Below are 17,335 nucleotides of genomic sequence, written 5' to 3' on the forward strand. Positions count from 1 at the left end.
CGTGTTTAGCATCTGAGCACTCTTTGTCCCACCAAGGATTTGGAGGTCTTCTGTTAGACGATGGACCAAGAAATCGTTTGGTTTGGGCTTGTTCTGCGGCCTCCAGAATCGAACAAACGAGGAAGTCATATTCTTCAAGTGGGGGAAGCTCTTCCATTGAAGTTAAGACACTTGAAATATTACTTTGGTATTTAATCCAGTCAATATTTTTTGTCAAATCATATGGAATATTAACTGAATTAGCAATGCCTTTGTTACTGCTAATTGAGATGATGATTGGTAAATGATCGCTACCATGTAAATCAGGAAATACTTTCCAGGTGCAATCTAGTCGAATTGAAGTCGAACAAAGAGATAAATCTAATGCACTTGGACGTGCAGGAGGTCTTGGGATCCGTGTCATGCTACCCATATTTAGTACCGTCATGCTAAAATTGTCGCAAATATTATATATTAGAGATGATCTGCTATCATTGTAAACGGAACCCCACATCATTCCGTGCGAATTGAAATCTCCTAAAATCAAACGTGGAGCAGGAAGGGCTTCGACAATTTCATTAAGCTGTCGTTGTCCAACTTGAGCTCTTGGAGGAATATATACCGAAGCAATGCAAATGTCCTTTCCTTTAATGTTTATTTGACAAGCAACAACTTCTATACTAGAAGTCGAAGGAATGTTTAATCTATAAAAGGAATAACATTTCTTAATTCCTAAAAGCACTCCACCATACGGGGAGTCTCTGTCGAGACGTATAATGTTAAAGTCATTAAAATTTAAGGCTATGTTTGATGTAAGCCATGTTTCGCACAAAGCAAATACATCACATTTTTGACTATGCAACAAAACTTTAAATGAATCAAGTTTTGGCATGATGCTTCGACAATTCCACTGCAGGACAGTGATTGAATCATTTGCGGCGGATGATAAATTATCCATCAAATGATACAAAACCTGAAAGAGCTGGCCATTGAGCTGATAACTGTTTCAAAAAAGTTCTAGCTATTGGAAGGAATGCTGTTATGATGGTCTTTAGAGGTTCAGAAATATTGAATGCAGCGAAAATCCATTCTACAATTTCCGAAAATTTCAGTAATCCTGTTGGTGAATGTGAAATGGAGCCCACTGGATTATTGTCTTTTCTTGAGCTAGTTCCTGGATTGGTTTGTGAATTTGACAAACCAGGAGGCACAGTTTTTGGTTTTAAATTTGGCTTTTTAGCTTTAACACGGGGATCTTTTTTTGAAGGTATAATTTTAGGTGTCTTTTTTGGTATTTTGTGGTTTGTTAATCTCCTCTTAACAGACCCTTGAGGAGTGACAAACGAGGTATCTTCACTATTTCCGTCAGAGTCAGATTCCTCTGGCTCCGCAAGATTTGAAAAACCGTTTTCGGTTTCCAAAGGGGAGACATGTATGACCGTTTTGAGCATTTCTGCATATGTGCGCTTAGACCGTGCTTTTAAAGAAAGCTTCATTTTGTCTTTACGCAGCTTAAATGCAGCGCACACTGAAAGATCATCATGAGGGCTTTCCCCACAATAAACACATTTTTCAACATCTTTATCGCAAAGATTATCCTTATGAGGCCCTTGACATTTGATACATTTGGACTTATTACTACAGTAAGTAGCTGTATGTCCGAATTTTTTACAGTTCGTGCAATTCATAACATGCGGTACGAAAAGCCGAACAGGAAGACGAATTTTATCGATATAGACATGGCTAGGCAATGCAGATCCGGCAAATGTTACGCGAAACGAATCTGAGGGACGATAAGACTTTTTTCCATCGACAATAGATGCTGAGTACAATTGTTTGCACTCGAGTATCTTAACTCCCTCAAGCATGGAGTTTTTAAAACGGCCAACTCCATTTTTAAGTAAATCATCTGCTGTCAGACTTGCTTCAGTCACAACACCGTCAATTTCTACCTCCTTCGATGGAATGTAAACTCGATATTCAATAGCAAATAATTTACAGGTTACAATATCGTTTGCCTGTTTCAAGTCGTTAACTACAACTCGAATTTTATCTCTATTAACCTTACAGATTTCTTTAACTTCAGAGAAATGTGATGTCAAATCCTTTGTAATTTGCATCAAGTTTAAAATCTTTTCTTTTTTTCGAAGATAGACTATCCATGGCCCAGTGGTACCCTGTGGATAATGTTTAGCCCTCGGAGTATTTAAACTTTTACTAGTATCCGGAATCGGATTCGGATGATCTTCCATGAGATCATCCATTACATTAAATTTTTTTTGTAAATTAATAATACCAAAATAAAAACTTATGTTTAGTAAAATTTCAGATATAAGAAATAAAAAATAAATTAAATTAAATCTACCTTGTAGCTGATGTCTCTGTTCCTTTATCGTGAAGAACGACGTGAAGCTCTTCCAACGATTTCCAATTGGCAGTCTTTTGCTGTTTCCAATTGGCAGTCTTCTGTCGTTTACTGCTATCTCAGTTGCTCTGCCGTCGTTGTGAACACCACTGCACTTGCTGTACCTGACCCCAGGTACAGTGCTTTTGCTCTTGGTGGCGATCAAATGCGATGCTTGCAGTGTAGCACCTCGCGATATATGCCGTCTCTTTTGATCCTACGCAGCGTACAAATTCTGGTACCTGGTAGATCAGCACTGGGTTGCTTTAGCACCTCTGTGCCTTTGCACCCCTTCGTCTTCGCACCTTTATGCGATGGCACCTCTGTGACTCGTCACTTCTATGCTCTCGCACCTCTGTGTCTCTACACCTCTGTGCGTATGAACGGGATGGCCTTCGTTGCTAGCTTTCCAGTCGGGAAACGCCCCGAATATTGCGTTTGCTATGGGCAGTTTAACTACCTGAAGCTTAGAATTGTCTCGGTAGCAGCCGTTAACTCACGAGCCAGTACAATCGAAACACAACCTCTTCGCTTGAATGGTTTTTACTGAATGAAAAAAGTTTTATTTGAGCCTGTTTGGGAAAATCGATCTAATCATCTCTGAGAAAATTGAGTGAGTCTCATTTTAAACTTTTTGATCACTATTTCCGGTACTTCTGAAACCTTGGAACTTGGAACCAGTATAGCCGAAGTCGATTAGTTTAGTAAGTAACTGATATAGAAGAATCACTTGAAAAATATAAATTTTAATGTGACAACCCTGCACGCTATACAAAATTGAACAAAGCACGTTGCCAACGGAGCAACGCCGCACGTACCATCCGTATTAGTTTTGCCTCGTCATTTTGAATAACGATTTTAATGTTTTGACTCTCATCGCTCTATAATTTCGGAACCGGAAGTCGGATCAGGATGAAATTGTACAGTATATTTAAAGGCAATGAGAGCTTTAATTTAAATCATGATTCGTGAAAATCGGCTTAGCCGTTGCTGAGAAATCGAAGTGAGTTCCGTTTTTGGAGATTTTCTTCACTATTATCGGTGCTATCGGAAGCGGAAACCGAGCACTAGTAGTCCCAAAGTAGTTTTATATCATGTATTCACCAACTAACAAGACTGCCAACTAGATAAATTTAAATTTTTGAAAGAATACTCATGAAATTGAAAATTTGGACGATTTTTTATCTACGTATCGAATATTGTTATGTTCTTATCCAAATGAAATAGTTAAAGGTAAATAAATTGGTAGCTGATTTTGTGTGAAATGTCACATACATACTTTTATCCTGAACTTTGATGCTATTATTTTTCTTACCGGTTTATCATCCATACATATCTCAGAAAATTCCACCATCAAATACAGAAAATGAGAACTTCTTTTTTCTCTTTCGTTTATATGTTCCACTTCTCTGAATGTAAGACGGTCCAGCCAATCGACCTACAACGAAAAACAAAATTCTAAGCATTTTTTATTCAAACACGTACGAATTACTAGTCATGCGACAAATCATACAGAAATATCATTAAGATGATATAAAATCTAAGAGATTTTTTAAATTTCTCTATGCAAAGGAAAAAGAATTTTAGGAAAAATCGACTCGATGAGACCCATAGTGTTACATACCAATCAACTCCAGACAACAGGATTGGAAAATGTGTGCATGTGTATGTGTGTTCCTCTTTAAATGATTTTTCTCTTCTCTCAATTTTCTCCTAGGTAGCTTAACCGATTTCAACAATCTTAGCCTTATTTGAAAGGTCAAGCCGTGTAGAATCTGACGGAATTATTTAAACCAAGAATTGATACACAAGTTTCCTGTTCCATGTCGTAAAAGGCCAGTAAAACGGGTGCACGCAAGTTCAGCTGTATTTCCGTATCGATGACTGAATGGCAGTTAGTGCTGAACTTCGAAGTAGACACGTTTAACTGGGATTTAGAAGTCATGCGCGGGCTATTCTTTACCATGTTATATAGGCAAATAGGTGTAAAGCAATTGCCAATCATTATTTCTTTTATTTTGATTCGGGTCGTCGCGAATGTATCGTGATGAGACTACACAAAAACACATTCCGTATTGATTTTTCGATGCTTCCGCGGAAAACGTTGTTTCGTAAATTAGGTTCTAGAACATGAATAGGAACAAGTGATACGTATCCAGCCAACCCGAAGTCTTGGACGTGCTTTTGTTAAAGTCAGTTACCCTACGATAGTCCCAAAATCCGTTCAAAAACACGACAACGTACACGAAACCGAGATCGAAGGGAAGATATACAGACTAAGAATTACGATGGAGGGTGGAGAAGTGGAAGTGAATCTGTTTGATTTCTCCGAAGACATAACCGATGAATAAATTATCGAGTACTTAGGAGAATACGGTTTAACGAGTTCATGGGGCACAAAAACTTAGCTTTTGTATTTCGACAGGAGCTCCTGCAGCGAGAACGCTCGCAAAAAAGAATATGTCATCCTTTGTCACTGCAGACGGAAAATGAACAGAAAAGCAATACCACGGTCAACAGCGAACGTGATGTCACTGTAGCGAGTTCGTACACAGCAATACATCGTGTGTTCAGAAGAAAAAACTATTATACCAAAGATAGAGGCCGATCGAACTAACGAATCGTATGCCAACGTTGCCAAATAATTGACAAAGCCAAAAGTGACACAACCGCAACTATCGCTTTCCGCACTTTATCTTTACATCTTTGAGTATTATGACTCTATAATTTTCATATTCTTTCTCTTCTCACAATCTCTTGTTAGTTTTATATGATTAAAAACCGAAAAAAACTAACTGACTAGAAGTCATAAACAAAAATCTGTTTTAATCCACCTAGTGGTCGCATTCTAAACGACGATTTTTTTTTGTTGTATCCGAATATATGCAGTAATTTTCAGTATGACCATAAAACCTTTCATTTGACCCTAAGATTATGAATAACGGTTTTGAGTTCAGTTTAGAATTTTTTAACGGTTTTTGTTTCGCCAGTTCAAGAGACGGTGTACAATATTTAACACACTATAACTCCGGAACCGAAAGTCGGATCCGGATGAAATTATTCAGGAATTTCGTATGGGACCGTGAGACCTTTCATTTGAATTTAAGCTTGTCAAAATCGGTTAAAAAAACCTAGTGAAGTTATTTGACACATAAACACACAGACATTGCCCAGCTCGATGAACTGAGTCGAATGGTATACGACTTGGCCTTCCGGGACAATTTTTACTAGTCGGTTTTTCAAGTGATTTCATAGCCTTTCTATATGAGACAGGCAACAACGCAAAGAGTTTTCTAAACTGGTCTCAAAACTACACAAATCGATAGCCATTATCAGTAGGCAACTAATCAAACCGATTCCGGCTATTTTTGTTCCCGATCTCCACTCCCGGTAGCACCGAAAATAGTGGTCATATATTCGATGCGACACGTTTCATTCATTTTAGCCTGCACAGTGGATTTCAAATAACAGTAAATAATTAGTGAAGAACTTATTAAAATTTTCTTCCATTAAAATTATTGTACTTCGTACCGTGTGTACTTCTGTAGGCAAACAATTTTTACTGTCTTCCGACATGTCTTATTTATTTATATTTGAAAAAAAGTATGTCGTGAATAAATCGTACTTTAGTATGGGTGCACCGCTACAGTTCTGGAAGTAAAGTAATGAAACCTTTCCCAATTCACTTATATCAATCTACGATTCTAGATATTCAGAAGTGTGAAGTTTTATTCGTATTCGCGTCATCCTGTTATGTATTTGACATTACCCACCTAATTTTTTTTTACAAGATAGGTGTTTATATTCCCTACCTGCAGTCAAAAATTCAAGTTGGGAGCTCTTATGAAAAAACAACAAGGATCAGCCCCATAAGGGTTGTTCGAGCTTGTTCATTAAATATTTTGCCTTCAAAAGCATCGATCAAAAATCTATCCTGACAATGCTTAGATAATTTAGTTTAGATGCGATTAGTGCATAAAAACATATAACATATGTTGTCGCGATAAAAATTAAGTGAATGTTATTTTTGTAATGGTAAGTACGTTTCTATGGCGGCACCATTTATTTCTGCTCTTGTATCCTGGTAACGTAACGAAACATGAGAGAGAAATCGGCTCATCAAGTCTGCCAAACAAGCGGTAGCTTTATTGGATTTTATGTGATGTAGTCAAACTTGTAACCGAAAATATCAAAACTTTCTTGGTCACCCGGCCACATCGATAGTCATTTTACACATTTACGAGAGAGCATGAAGAGAAATGTAATACGCACAGCGAGCGACACGGTTTTACGCTAACAACTGGCTTCAGCCCTTAAAGCTTCAAATCGTTTTATGGCACGTTTTTGTCTTGCTGTTTAGCAACAACCTACCTCTAGCATGCTAGGAATAGGACTGAAACGTTAGCTTTAATTTCGCTTCTATTTATACATTCGCGTGCTTCCAACAGCTTCGCTTTTGCATCGATTGACCAATCAGAGCGATACTCTCTCTTTGATACTTCGCTTACTCCTTCAAAACCGTCGATTATGGCAGGGAAATCCGGTATGCTGGAAATTTTTTGCAGATAAAATAGAACACTGCTAGCTATTAATCAACATTTCAATGATATACAATTCAAAATACATGGCTATGAACATTCAAATCAATACGTAGAAATATTTCATATCAAATGATGAAATAATATTAATAATTGATACAAAACAGACTGAGCTGTAAACGTTTAAAACCTGACCACATTTCTATGTGTAGTTTTTCTTGAGTTTCTGATTTGCACCCCTAATAAAGATGTGTTCCACATCAAAAAGTTATTAAAAAAAACTTTTCTTTGTCCCAACTGACTTTATCGAAACTGAAGAAAGCCATACTTATTTGTAAGGCCGCTGTTCCATACGGCGTGTGCGGAAGGAACGGAGAAGCGTTTTGTTTTGTTCTGTTATTACTATCACCACACTTGTTCCGGGTTGGCGGTTCAATGTATAGGGTGCTGGTCTTACAAGCCAGTTGCGCATGTTCGAGCCCCGACCTGGAAGGATTTTTAGTGTCAGTAGGATCCATAGTACTAGCCATGCAATGATTCTGTACACTAAGAATCGGCTGCGAAGTCTGTTGATAAAAAGGCCAAATTTTACAAAAGGAATGTAATAGAATTTTGCGAATCAAAATATCTTACACAGCTTTCACGCTTCGATTTTACCTGCGGATCTGGAAGTCACAATTGACTTTTTTTGCTCACCATACTCCCCCACACCAAAAAGCTTCGATTTTTAGCCCCCTGGTTGAGGACGCAACTAGTCTCAGTGAAAAACAAGAAAGAATTATACACTGGCAATTATAACACTCGAAATACTAATTTAATTTTGACATAAAGTCCGCTGAGATTCTATTTATTTATGTTTCGATGTGCAATTTATTAATAACATAAAGTGGAGTCCCAGTTAAAACAGCAAATGTAACTTATTTAAATTTCAAAATGTTTTACAATTGTTTTAGAATTGTTATTTATGTGAGATATGTTCAGAAAGATTTTTAAATATATTAAAATTGGTTGTGCAACATATAACTGTTAATACAATACTATCTAAAAATCACCTTAGAACCAGTACTATAAGTACATCTAAAACAATTGTGCAGCAAGTCACCAATCTGCTCATGTTTCACTAGCAGTTATAGAAGTTCTGCAAAAAATTTCGCATCGTCGGGAGTAACTATACCAATTGTGTAACTTATGAAAAAATTTCCAAACGACTGTAATAATTGTATCGGACAAAATATTCGTCGAAATTGCTTTAAATCTCTTGTGGAAGAAAAATGAGCAAAATGATGCTCTCCTCAAGGCCAAAAATTATAAGTCGCATTGAGAACCTTGCTTTAACACGTTGACGGACAGTAGGAACAAGCGAAGTTCGAAAATTGACACTATATGTTTTTGTGATTTTTAGAATGTTAGAAGTATAGTTTTACTCTTTCTGCTTAAATTAACTTAATTTTGATTAATTTAGTACCTTTAATTAGGTTGCGGCTACAACCGTCATGGCGCCAGCGGACTCTATACACTAAGTGATAGGACGATGGCGGCTATAACAGCAAATGTAAAACCAAAAAAAAAAGTAAACAGTATAACCTATAGTATCGTTAACCTAACCTAAAATGCTAAATTTTGTTTTTTTTATTTCTGTTTAAATTATAAAACGAATAATAAACAAATACATACCAGTATAGTTATATAAATACTAATAAATATCGTTAAACGTATCAATAAGAACTATAAATTCAATAGAAAACACGATCGCACTACTCCCTTCACAACCACGTGCATACTGAATCTGCAACTCGTATAACAGGTGAAATATGAACTTAAACCTAAAAAGATGTTTTCAAAACACGACACTATGCTTCTACGTATATGCCAGTAAGTGCACATTTGTGCTGCTATAGTGCCGTAGTGTCTAAAAACGACCGTTTCGTTTTGGACGGCTATAGCAGTCATGCCACATTGTGAACTTCGCTTTGACGGCTATAGCCGCAATTGTCCGTCAACGTGTTAAAAAATATTTTTTTGTTGAGTCCACATAGTTTTGACTGCCTCATGAATTTTTAAGCCAGTGTGTGCAGTTTTCTTCAGTTTCTGTTCGAAATGAACGCAAAACATGCAGACATGAGAACATTATCATAAAAATACTAGAAATACAGCATTAAATATGTAATGAAAACGAAAGTCAATCAGATAATTTATATTCGGTTCTCATCGCCCGACAAAAATAAGCAGACCTGACGTCACTTTTCAGAGATATTGAACGAAAAGTTAAGTTCATCATAGTAACTCTCATAGAAATATATTACCGCTTAAGCAACATGTTTTCACAACTCCAACACATAGACTTACCAAAATAATGCCAACAGTGCGCAAAAGCCACAAAAGCCGTGCCGCTAAGATGAATGACTATACTTGATGTTAAATTCAACTAAAAAATTTAAAATAAAAAAAAGTAAAAGCTGACCATGATATTCATGTTACTTATCACTCGAGTGTCTTTCGGTGAAGTCATATGCAACTGATTATCAGATACGTAGTCCTGATATATCTATTTCGGTATCAGTCAACCCGCGTTAGCTGTATGAGCGAGTACGTGTTTATCACCAATCACCATTCGCCTGACTGCTTGGCACTGCAGCCATCAATCACCAAGCATGTCACGCACCGACTGCAGTACCCTATGTGATAACGTTGTGCGTGCAATCACTCGCTCGGCTACTCATCCATCGAACTGTACCCTGCGGACCTGGTAAGTTTTCCGTGTTGAGTCAAATTAAGCCGCAGGCTCCACTCCTGGTGGTGCCCTTCCGTCAATTCCTTTAAGTTTCAACTTTGCAACCATTCTTCCCCCGGAACCAAGCTTTGGTTTCCCGGAAGCTACTGAGAGCACCACAATGAAGCGTCTCCCAATTGCTAGCTGGCATAGTTTACGGTTAGAACTAGGGCGGTATCTAATCGCCTTCCATCCTCTAACTTTCGTTCTTGATTAATGAAAGCATCCATGGTAAATGCTTTCGCTCTAGTTTGTCCTACGACGGTCTACGAATCACCTCTCGCGCCGTAATACTAATACCCCCAACTACTTCTGTTAATCATTACCTCTTGATCTGGATTACAAACCAAAGAATATTAAGACCGTGATCATATTCCATTATTCCATGCAAGATTATTCTCGACCATAGGGATAGCCTGCTTAGAACACTCTAATTTATTCAAGGTAATAGCAGCTGGGCTTGTGCGAAACGCCAGCACCCGACAAAAGGCAACAAACGCCACAACAATACACATGAACCAGACGGCCCGTATGATCGCACACCCAGTCCTATAGTTGCAACAATCCAGTGACCTACTACCATCATTCGGAGTAGCACCCGTGTTGGACAATAATCAACTTCGAACGGTTTAACCGCAACAATTTTAATATAAGCTAGTGGATCAGGTATTACCGCGGCTGCTGGCACCAGACTTGCCCTCCACTTGATCCTTGTTGAAGGATTTATGCTCAACTCCATACAATTATAAACCTCTATCAAGAGACCTATATTGTTATTTCTCGTCACTACCTCTCCGTGCCGGGATTGGGTAATTTACGCGCCTGCTACCTTCCTTGGATGTGGTGGCCATTTCTCAGGCTCCCTCTTCGGAATCGAACCCTGATTCCCCGTTACCCGTTGCAACCATGGTAGTCCTCTATACTACCATCAATAGTTGATAGGGCAGATATTTGAAAGATCCATCGTCGGTGCGAGACCATACGATCAACAAAATTATCCAGATTTCAACTTAAGCGTTACGGAGGACGATTGGTTTAACTAATAATTGCACAGGTTCCGCGAGGTCCTTGCATTATGGCATGTATTAGTTCTAGATTTTCCACAGTTATCCAAGTAACTACTTAAATGATCTAGTAAATTATAGCTCTTATACTGAGCCTTATGCGGATTCACATTAAGCCTGTTTGTACTTATACATGCATGACTTAACCTTTGAGACAAGCGTATATTATTCATCCGGGTCAGTCAGTCAGTGATGAGCCGTTAAATCTGGTATGAACTATGGAATGACCGCCTTCGTTCAACACCGTTCTTAGGTAGCTATCAAATCACCGTCCTCCTTCCCTTCCTCGTGTCAACCATACGCTCAAAATGCATTTTTACGGCTCAAAAGTCAATCTTTTCGAAGCATACGTTCCGAAATGTGGTCATCCTATATATACATTGTTGACCATAACTGGCCCACTTTATCATAATTTGTAATAACTTTAATGCGTCGGTCCACCGCAACCAGCGGAACCGTATTCTACGGTACCGTCAGTGAGACAAGTATGCCTCGCATCGTGCGGCAGACCAACCAGAACGTAGAAGGCGGTTTAGCTGACATGCCCACTACAAGGGCAATTAATGGTACATCATATGGCAGACTTCCGCAGACTGATTGGAACGTCTTAGGTAAGTATGGTGATGTATCCCACTACAAGGGCCATTGTTTTTTTTTTTCATAAGATATATGCGTTAGCTCTATGATGCCAAAGGCATGTTCTAATAATTAGGATTGTGTAGGTGCTGGCCTCTAATGTTTTACTGGTGACGTTGTTACTTAATGATAGTGGCCGTATGCTCGTCCGTATGGATTCACGGAAGACACCCCCGAGTCAAAGACCCGGCCGGTCGCCCGCGTGCTAGTTATCGACAGGAGTGGTCCTCCGTTCTTGGAATCAACCAGGTGACGTGAGAATGTATCTAAAGTTGCCGCATCCTTCTGTGGGACCGCGGAAAACACCTCCAGGCTGCGAAGACCCGGCGGGTGGCCCGCATGTTAGTCATCGACTGGAGCCGCTTTCCGTGGGCGATGATGGTGCTGTTGTCGAATAAAGGGCCATTGATGACACATCATATGGCAAACTGATAGAAATGTACGTGCAATTTACATGTCAACACGGAGCAACCTTACCAAAATTAGAACTTAAAAAAATTACGCATGTCATCGAATGATCAAGGCGTTCGAGACGTGCTATACAGTCCTAGTACGATACCTCCGCTAGGTCATGTACTATCCACGGGACCGATAACTAGAGTAGAATCAGTTGGCAAGAGACATAGAATGTCGCACTATACCACTATATGGTATGGTGATATAGTGCGAAAAGTTTTATTGACAATAAAACTTTTGTCACTATATCACTATGCCCCCGCTTCGTACCTGTCCCTCCAAACCGTAATTAGCAATTCCAACAAGCTATCAGATTTTTTTTCTTAGCTAAGTCCAACACTTTTTTAGTTCTTCCAACAACCGATTTAGTTCAGTCAACACCCGCATTTTTTCCAAAACCCAGCTGTTTCATATGATAGTGCCGTCCCCGCTCTGTCGAATGCAACCGACGTGGCGTAGTACCCGGTTGAAAAAATATTTGCACACTATAGTAGTTCGCTATAACGCCTATCGATGCGGCATAGACAGCGGACCGCCCATATATGTGTCCATGGTGATTTTTTTTTATTCAATAATATAATATAAAATTAAGGCACACTGATGAAGCTCTAAGATGCCAAGGGTGTTTACTAATCTTAATTATCGTCTAACTTAAAATTAGAATAGTATCATAATGTAATGTATTATCGGGTCGCGGATTCTCGAGAATCCAGCTTTTAGCTGGCGATCGGTACACGAGTAGAGTGTGAGATCAAAAAGAAAACTCCATTTGATGTTGTGCTGTTCGTTTATATCGATTACTTAATTTGCTATCGTTTTAGTCGTTTTAACGGTTAAAAGATCAAAATCGAAAGCAAAAAAAATGCTGTGTGACATCCAAGTGAAAACTAGTTTTGCTCTCAGTCAGTCATAAATGGTCCGGGATAGTATACATTTAGGCGATATTACTCGCAAGCAAGAAAAAAGATTTTATGCAATCTCCATATTAGTCGCAAGCAAAAAAAAGATTTTATTCAATCTACACACTACCGCCGCGGAAGAAAACCGGTTTCGAACTTAGGTGATTTTGGATCGCAAATTTTTAGCGATTGCTATGGACTGTAAGTGCTAGCTACGAGGAGATGGAAAATGTTCGGTTATATGACAAGCTGTGTTGTTGCACAAAGTTGTATGCAGGTAATTTCTGTCAGTGCACACTCGTTGCGTTGCTTCCATCCCGCATCCACCGTGAATAGCAGTGTGGCTGTTTGAGCACAGTATAAAAATGTTGTCTTTGTCCTTCTCATATCCAAAGCGGTAGCATTTGAACATTATAACATTAAATGGAGTTATCTACTTGATCTCACACAACTCGCACATGTAATCACTTTGAAATACGAAATTAGAGGCTCTAAAGACCGAACGTTTTACAGTGAATTCTTCTACAACACAGGGAACATGGATTAAGAATCCGGCAATAAGGTATCCCAGATCATTTGTTTTTTCGACTAATTGGGACAATAAACGATTATCTTGCTTCTGACCACAGATAGAACCAGAATGAAGAGTTCCTGTGTGGACTTATAATTTACGATCATTTTATGCAGAATTAGTCCTGTGACTCAAAATTATGAAGATTTAGTTAGACGGTTTCTTCGGAAAAGTGTATTAAAGTTCCAAGATCTATTAGATGATTGATAAAATACTTCTCATAATATCTAGCGTTAGTGAGTATATGAAGTTCTAAGCATTTATAACTAGGAATGAGAATTGTTTTGAAGAGTGTCTTCGACACAGTTTGTGGACTACTTAGGAATATACAAATTAAACATATTTTTTCTTGGTGGCTCCTCTAAGCCACTAAAGTATTATGAAGAATTAGCTCTAGGTTCTGAAATCTGAGACATTCAATGTTCGATGTTCGAATTTCGTAAACAATGAATTTTCCATACTGTAGGATATAAAGTTATGGGTTTTTTTTCAGAACGGGTTTTACAAGTAGATTATTTTCGCCATTCAGGTCCCCGATTTCTGGATGCACTGAAAATAATGGTCTAAAAATTTTGGAATGAACTTCGCGACGTCGTATGATTACAAATATCGAAAAAAAAAATTTAAAACTGAACGCAAAAATTGTTACAGAATCGGATACTTAACGTATCTAGAAGGTAATCGATGACGTCAAATATATTTCTCATATCAAGTTCTGAAATATGCTCCTTGTACGGTAGACGATCAGCGAGATGGGAATGCCAAAGGAAGTATTCAGATTGACCTGCTTCAGACAAACGTGGTATATATCGATAATAGCCTATTTATCTAATGCCTCCCAGAGGTGTGATTTGACTAATATTCTCGTGGTTAAAAAGAAGGAGTATTGTTTGCGTAAAAGTGGAAAAAATGTTGAAAAAAATCATTTCCTCGCGGTTATGGTTGCGGTCAACTGCAGGATGCCAAAGCATTTTTGTAAAAGGCAACATAGGATTGAAGGAATAATTCTTCCATTGAAACTTAACTATGTATTGTTGTGTTGCCATTTGAAATTTGCTCAATTTCAATGGATTCACTAAGTTGTTGATTTTAATATTTTCATATATTGAGTTTCACAAAACTTTTGCCTTTAAACAGCAAAATGATAACATAATGTGATATTAATTGAAAATTTGATGAGTCGATATCATAATAGGATTGCAATCTGATGTTGCTATCATAATCAGATTTCAATTTGTTCACATTTTGATGTTAGACCTTACTCGGGTAGTGGCCGGTGAATTGAATTTAGGATGAGATGATTCCAGATGGCGTTGGTAATTTTCTATGTTGGCCACATTCTTCGGTTCGTGTCTTTGGTTCGGCTTACTATGGTAAACGAACGTAACGACATATGGTGCGTTCTGGTAGTTTTGCGACGTACTTTCACGACGTTGAGTCCGTTTTGGAAAATCTGCGCACAAATTTTTCGCAAATGTGACCAAGTTGCAACCGGCCAACCCGGCTTACTAAGCCTATACCCTCATGCTGCGGCCTTTCAGCATGTTACCCATGTACGAACTGGCACATATTCCGCACGGACAGGCATTGCGCCTACGTTCATATCTTATCACCTATCCCGCGTACTACGCTCACGTCGATTGCATTCGACAGAACGGGGACGGCACTTTCATATATGAAACAGCTGGGTTTTGGAAAAAAATGCGGGTGTTTACTGAACTAAATCGTTTGTTGGAAGAACTAAAAAAGTGTTGAACTTAGCTAAGAAAAAAAAATCTGATAGGTTGTTGGAAAAGTTAACTAAAAATATGTAGGTTGTTGGATTTGCTAACTTCGGTTTGGAGGGACTATAAATGGCTATATGAGCGACCAACCATGAAGTGACACACTATGGTTTGGTAGGACAGATACGAACAGAGAGGCGAATAACTACATGAGCGCTGGACTATGAAGTGGTGCACTACCGTGGCCCACTGCCAGATAGGTGGGAGCTCGGGTAAAATATTATCTCCCGGGCAACAATGAGATACCACCGTTGCTTCCGGCACTTGTCGGAGGCGTAGGAGGGAGAGTCTGCCAGGTTTCGTATCGTATTCCGAACGAATCCGGTTCAGACAAGATTATAGTGATATAGTGCGAATTCAATATTGATCAAAGAAGTATTTATCAAGTGTGTGTGTGTTTAGATAGAGGAGCGTATTTAGAGTTATTTTAGCGTATTTAGAGTTTAAACCATTAACGACTAAGTTTTGTGTGGTGTTTATACGATGGCACCTACAACTAGAGCAGACCGCAATAAGCTGCAGCGTTCACTGACGGACATTGCGTCGTCATTGGTAGTAAGGCAGGGCGATAAAGCTATCTGCAACATCGATCCCGCATCAGGATGTCCATACATCCAGAGTTGATTTGCTCCTAGCAATTTTATCCGTCACTTTCGTACCGTACATACAGAACGTGCATGTGCAAACAATCTCCTTACAATTACCTATCCAATGGAGAAGAGGGCAAGAATAATTCCTAAGCGTGTAATAGCTATTGAGCAGCAGTTACTAATTCCGTCAGCAGTTAAGCTGACGTCCTTCCATCATCTCCCTATTTCATGCTTCGAGTGGCAAGGCTTCAAAGACTTACTGAAACCGATCACAACGACTCTTGGGTGCACTTTGAACCGTGTCACAATGAAATGTCATCTCTCGAAGACTGCCCATCTTTTGAAAGAAACGTTGATAGGTAAGATGAATGGCAAGCTCGCCTGCTTGAAAATAGATTCTGCTGCCCGACACAATCGCCATATCTTAGGCATCAATGTACAGTATGCCCTAGACGAGCAGGTGGTCATTCGTACCCTTGGTATGATCGAAATCAAAGAAAGTCAAACGACGGCGTTCTTGAAATCAAAAGTTATGGATACTTTGGCCGACTATGGGCTATCTGTTGAGAACATATTTTCCATGACATGCGACAATTGGGCTAATATGGTGGCAACGGTTAGACAATTAAACAATGATACGTACGCAATTCCTACAGATCAACAGGCTGATGGTACGAACATAGATGAGCTGGATGAGTCGGATGTAATAGAGGATGATCAACAACGAAACGTTACTGCTGAACTGGCCAATGAACTATCCGAAAGGATTACTCTTTTGAGATGTGTGGTGCATAGCTTGCAGCTTGCGATACTGGATGTTGTTGATAAATTCGATGAGTCTATCCGAGCCATCACTGCTATTGCTAGAAAATGTAAGCTGGTGTAGTACCGGTCAGAGTTTGAAAGCTACGATGCTTCATACCCACCCGTCTGGAGTAGGACACGATGGGGTGGTATATTCAAAATGATGGAATCGTTCGTACACCAAAAAAGGTTTTTTAACCAGTTGGCGATAATTTTCCCGAACTAGACATTTTCAATCAATGGTCATTCATTGAGCATTAATATGATAAGTTTAAGCCGTTGTACATCTACAGTGCCCTTGCCTTGGTTTTCTCTAATCAACGCACTGGCCTTGGGAAAGATACGTTGGAAAACATTTTACTTATTAAATTAAACAAAGAGTTGCTCCCCAGGGCGCTGGCAACTGCATATAATTGGAAGGGCCCAATCGACCCGGTTGACGATGAGACTCATGAATGTATATGATGCCGTTGATGCTCAGCTGAATGTCAAATGAGACAAATATTATCGTCTATCACTGGCTCTTCGCCGGGTGATAACTTTTGTTCATATTTTCATGAAATCAATTTCCAATGATACTGAAAGGGTTCGGCAGTCATGATACTTGTTATGATTCAATTAGCGACAATCGTAGTTGGGTGGACGATGATATATGTGTTGTCTCAATGTAAGCTCGAGTCACCATTGTGATAACGAATTTTTTCAGCACTGTTGGAAAATATTCAAGAAAAATTCATTTCGAGATTTTTCAGGTTCAATGAAACATTAATTTGATCAAATCGTCTTAAATTTTTAGGAATGTTTGAATACACGTATTTTACCACCATTCCGATAATTCTC

General features: G+C 38.9%; 1 protein-coding gene across 3 annotated transcripts in view; it reads right to left on the reverse strand.

The window, feature by feature from the left end:
* The window catches only part of LOC131436716 (phosphatidylinositol 3-kinase catalytic subunit type 3), a 508,878-nt gene that overhangs the window by 297,427 nt on the left and 194,116 nt on the right, over positions 1–17,335 (reverse strand). For 2 of the 3 annotated variants that reach the window (XM_058605589.1, XM_058605587.1), the window contains one exon: positions 3,699–3,821. The exons of the other annotated variant lie outside the window; for it this stretch is intronic. In XM_058605589.1, coding sequence (XP_058461572.1) covers positions 3,699–3,821 — 123 coding nt within the window. The remainder of the gene's footprint in view (positions 1–3,698; positions 3,822–17,335) is intronic. 3 annotated transcript variants of the gene reach the window in all.

Source organism: Malaya genurostris, chromosome 3, assembly GCF_030247185.1.
Source record: "Malaya genurostris strain Urasoe2022 chromosome 3, Malgen_1.1, whole genome shotgun sequence".
Classification (NCBI taxonomy): Eukaryota; Metazoa; Arthropoda; class Insecta; order Diptera; family Culicidae; genus Malaya; species Malaya genurostris.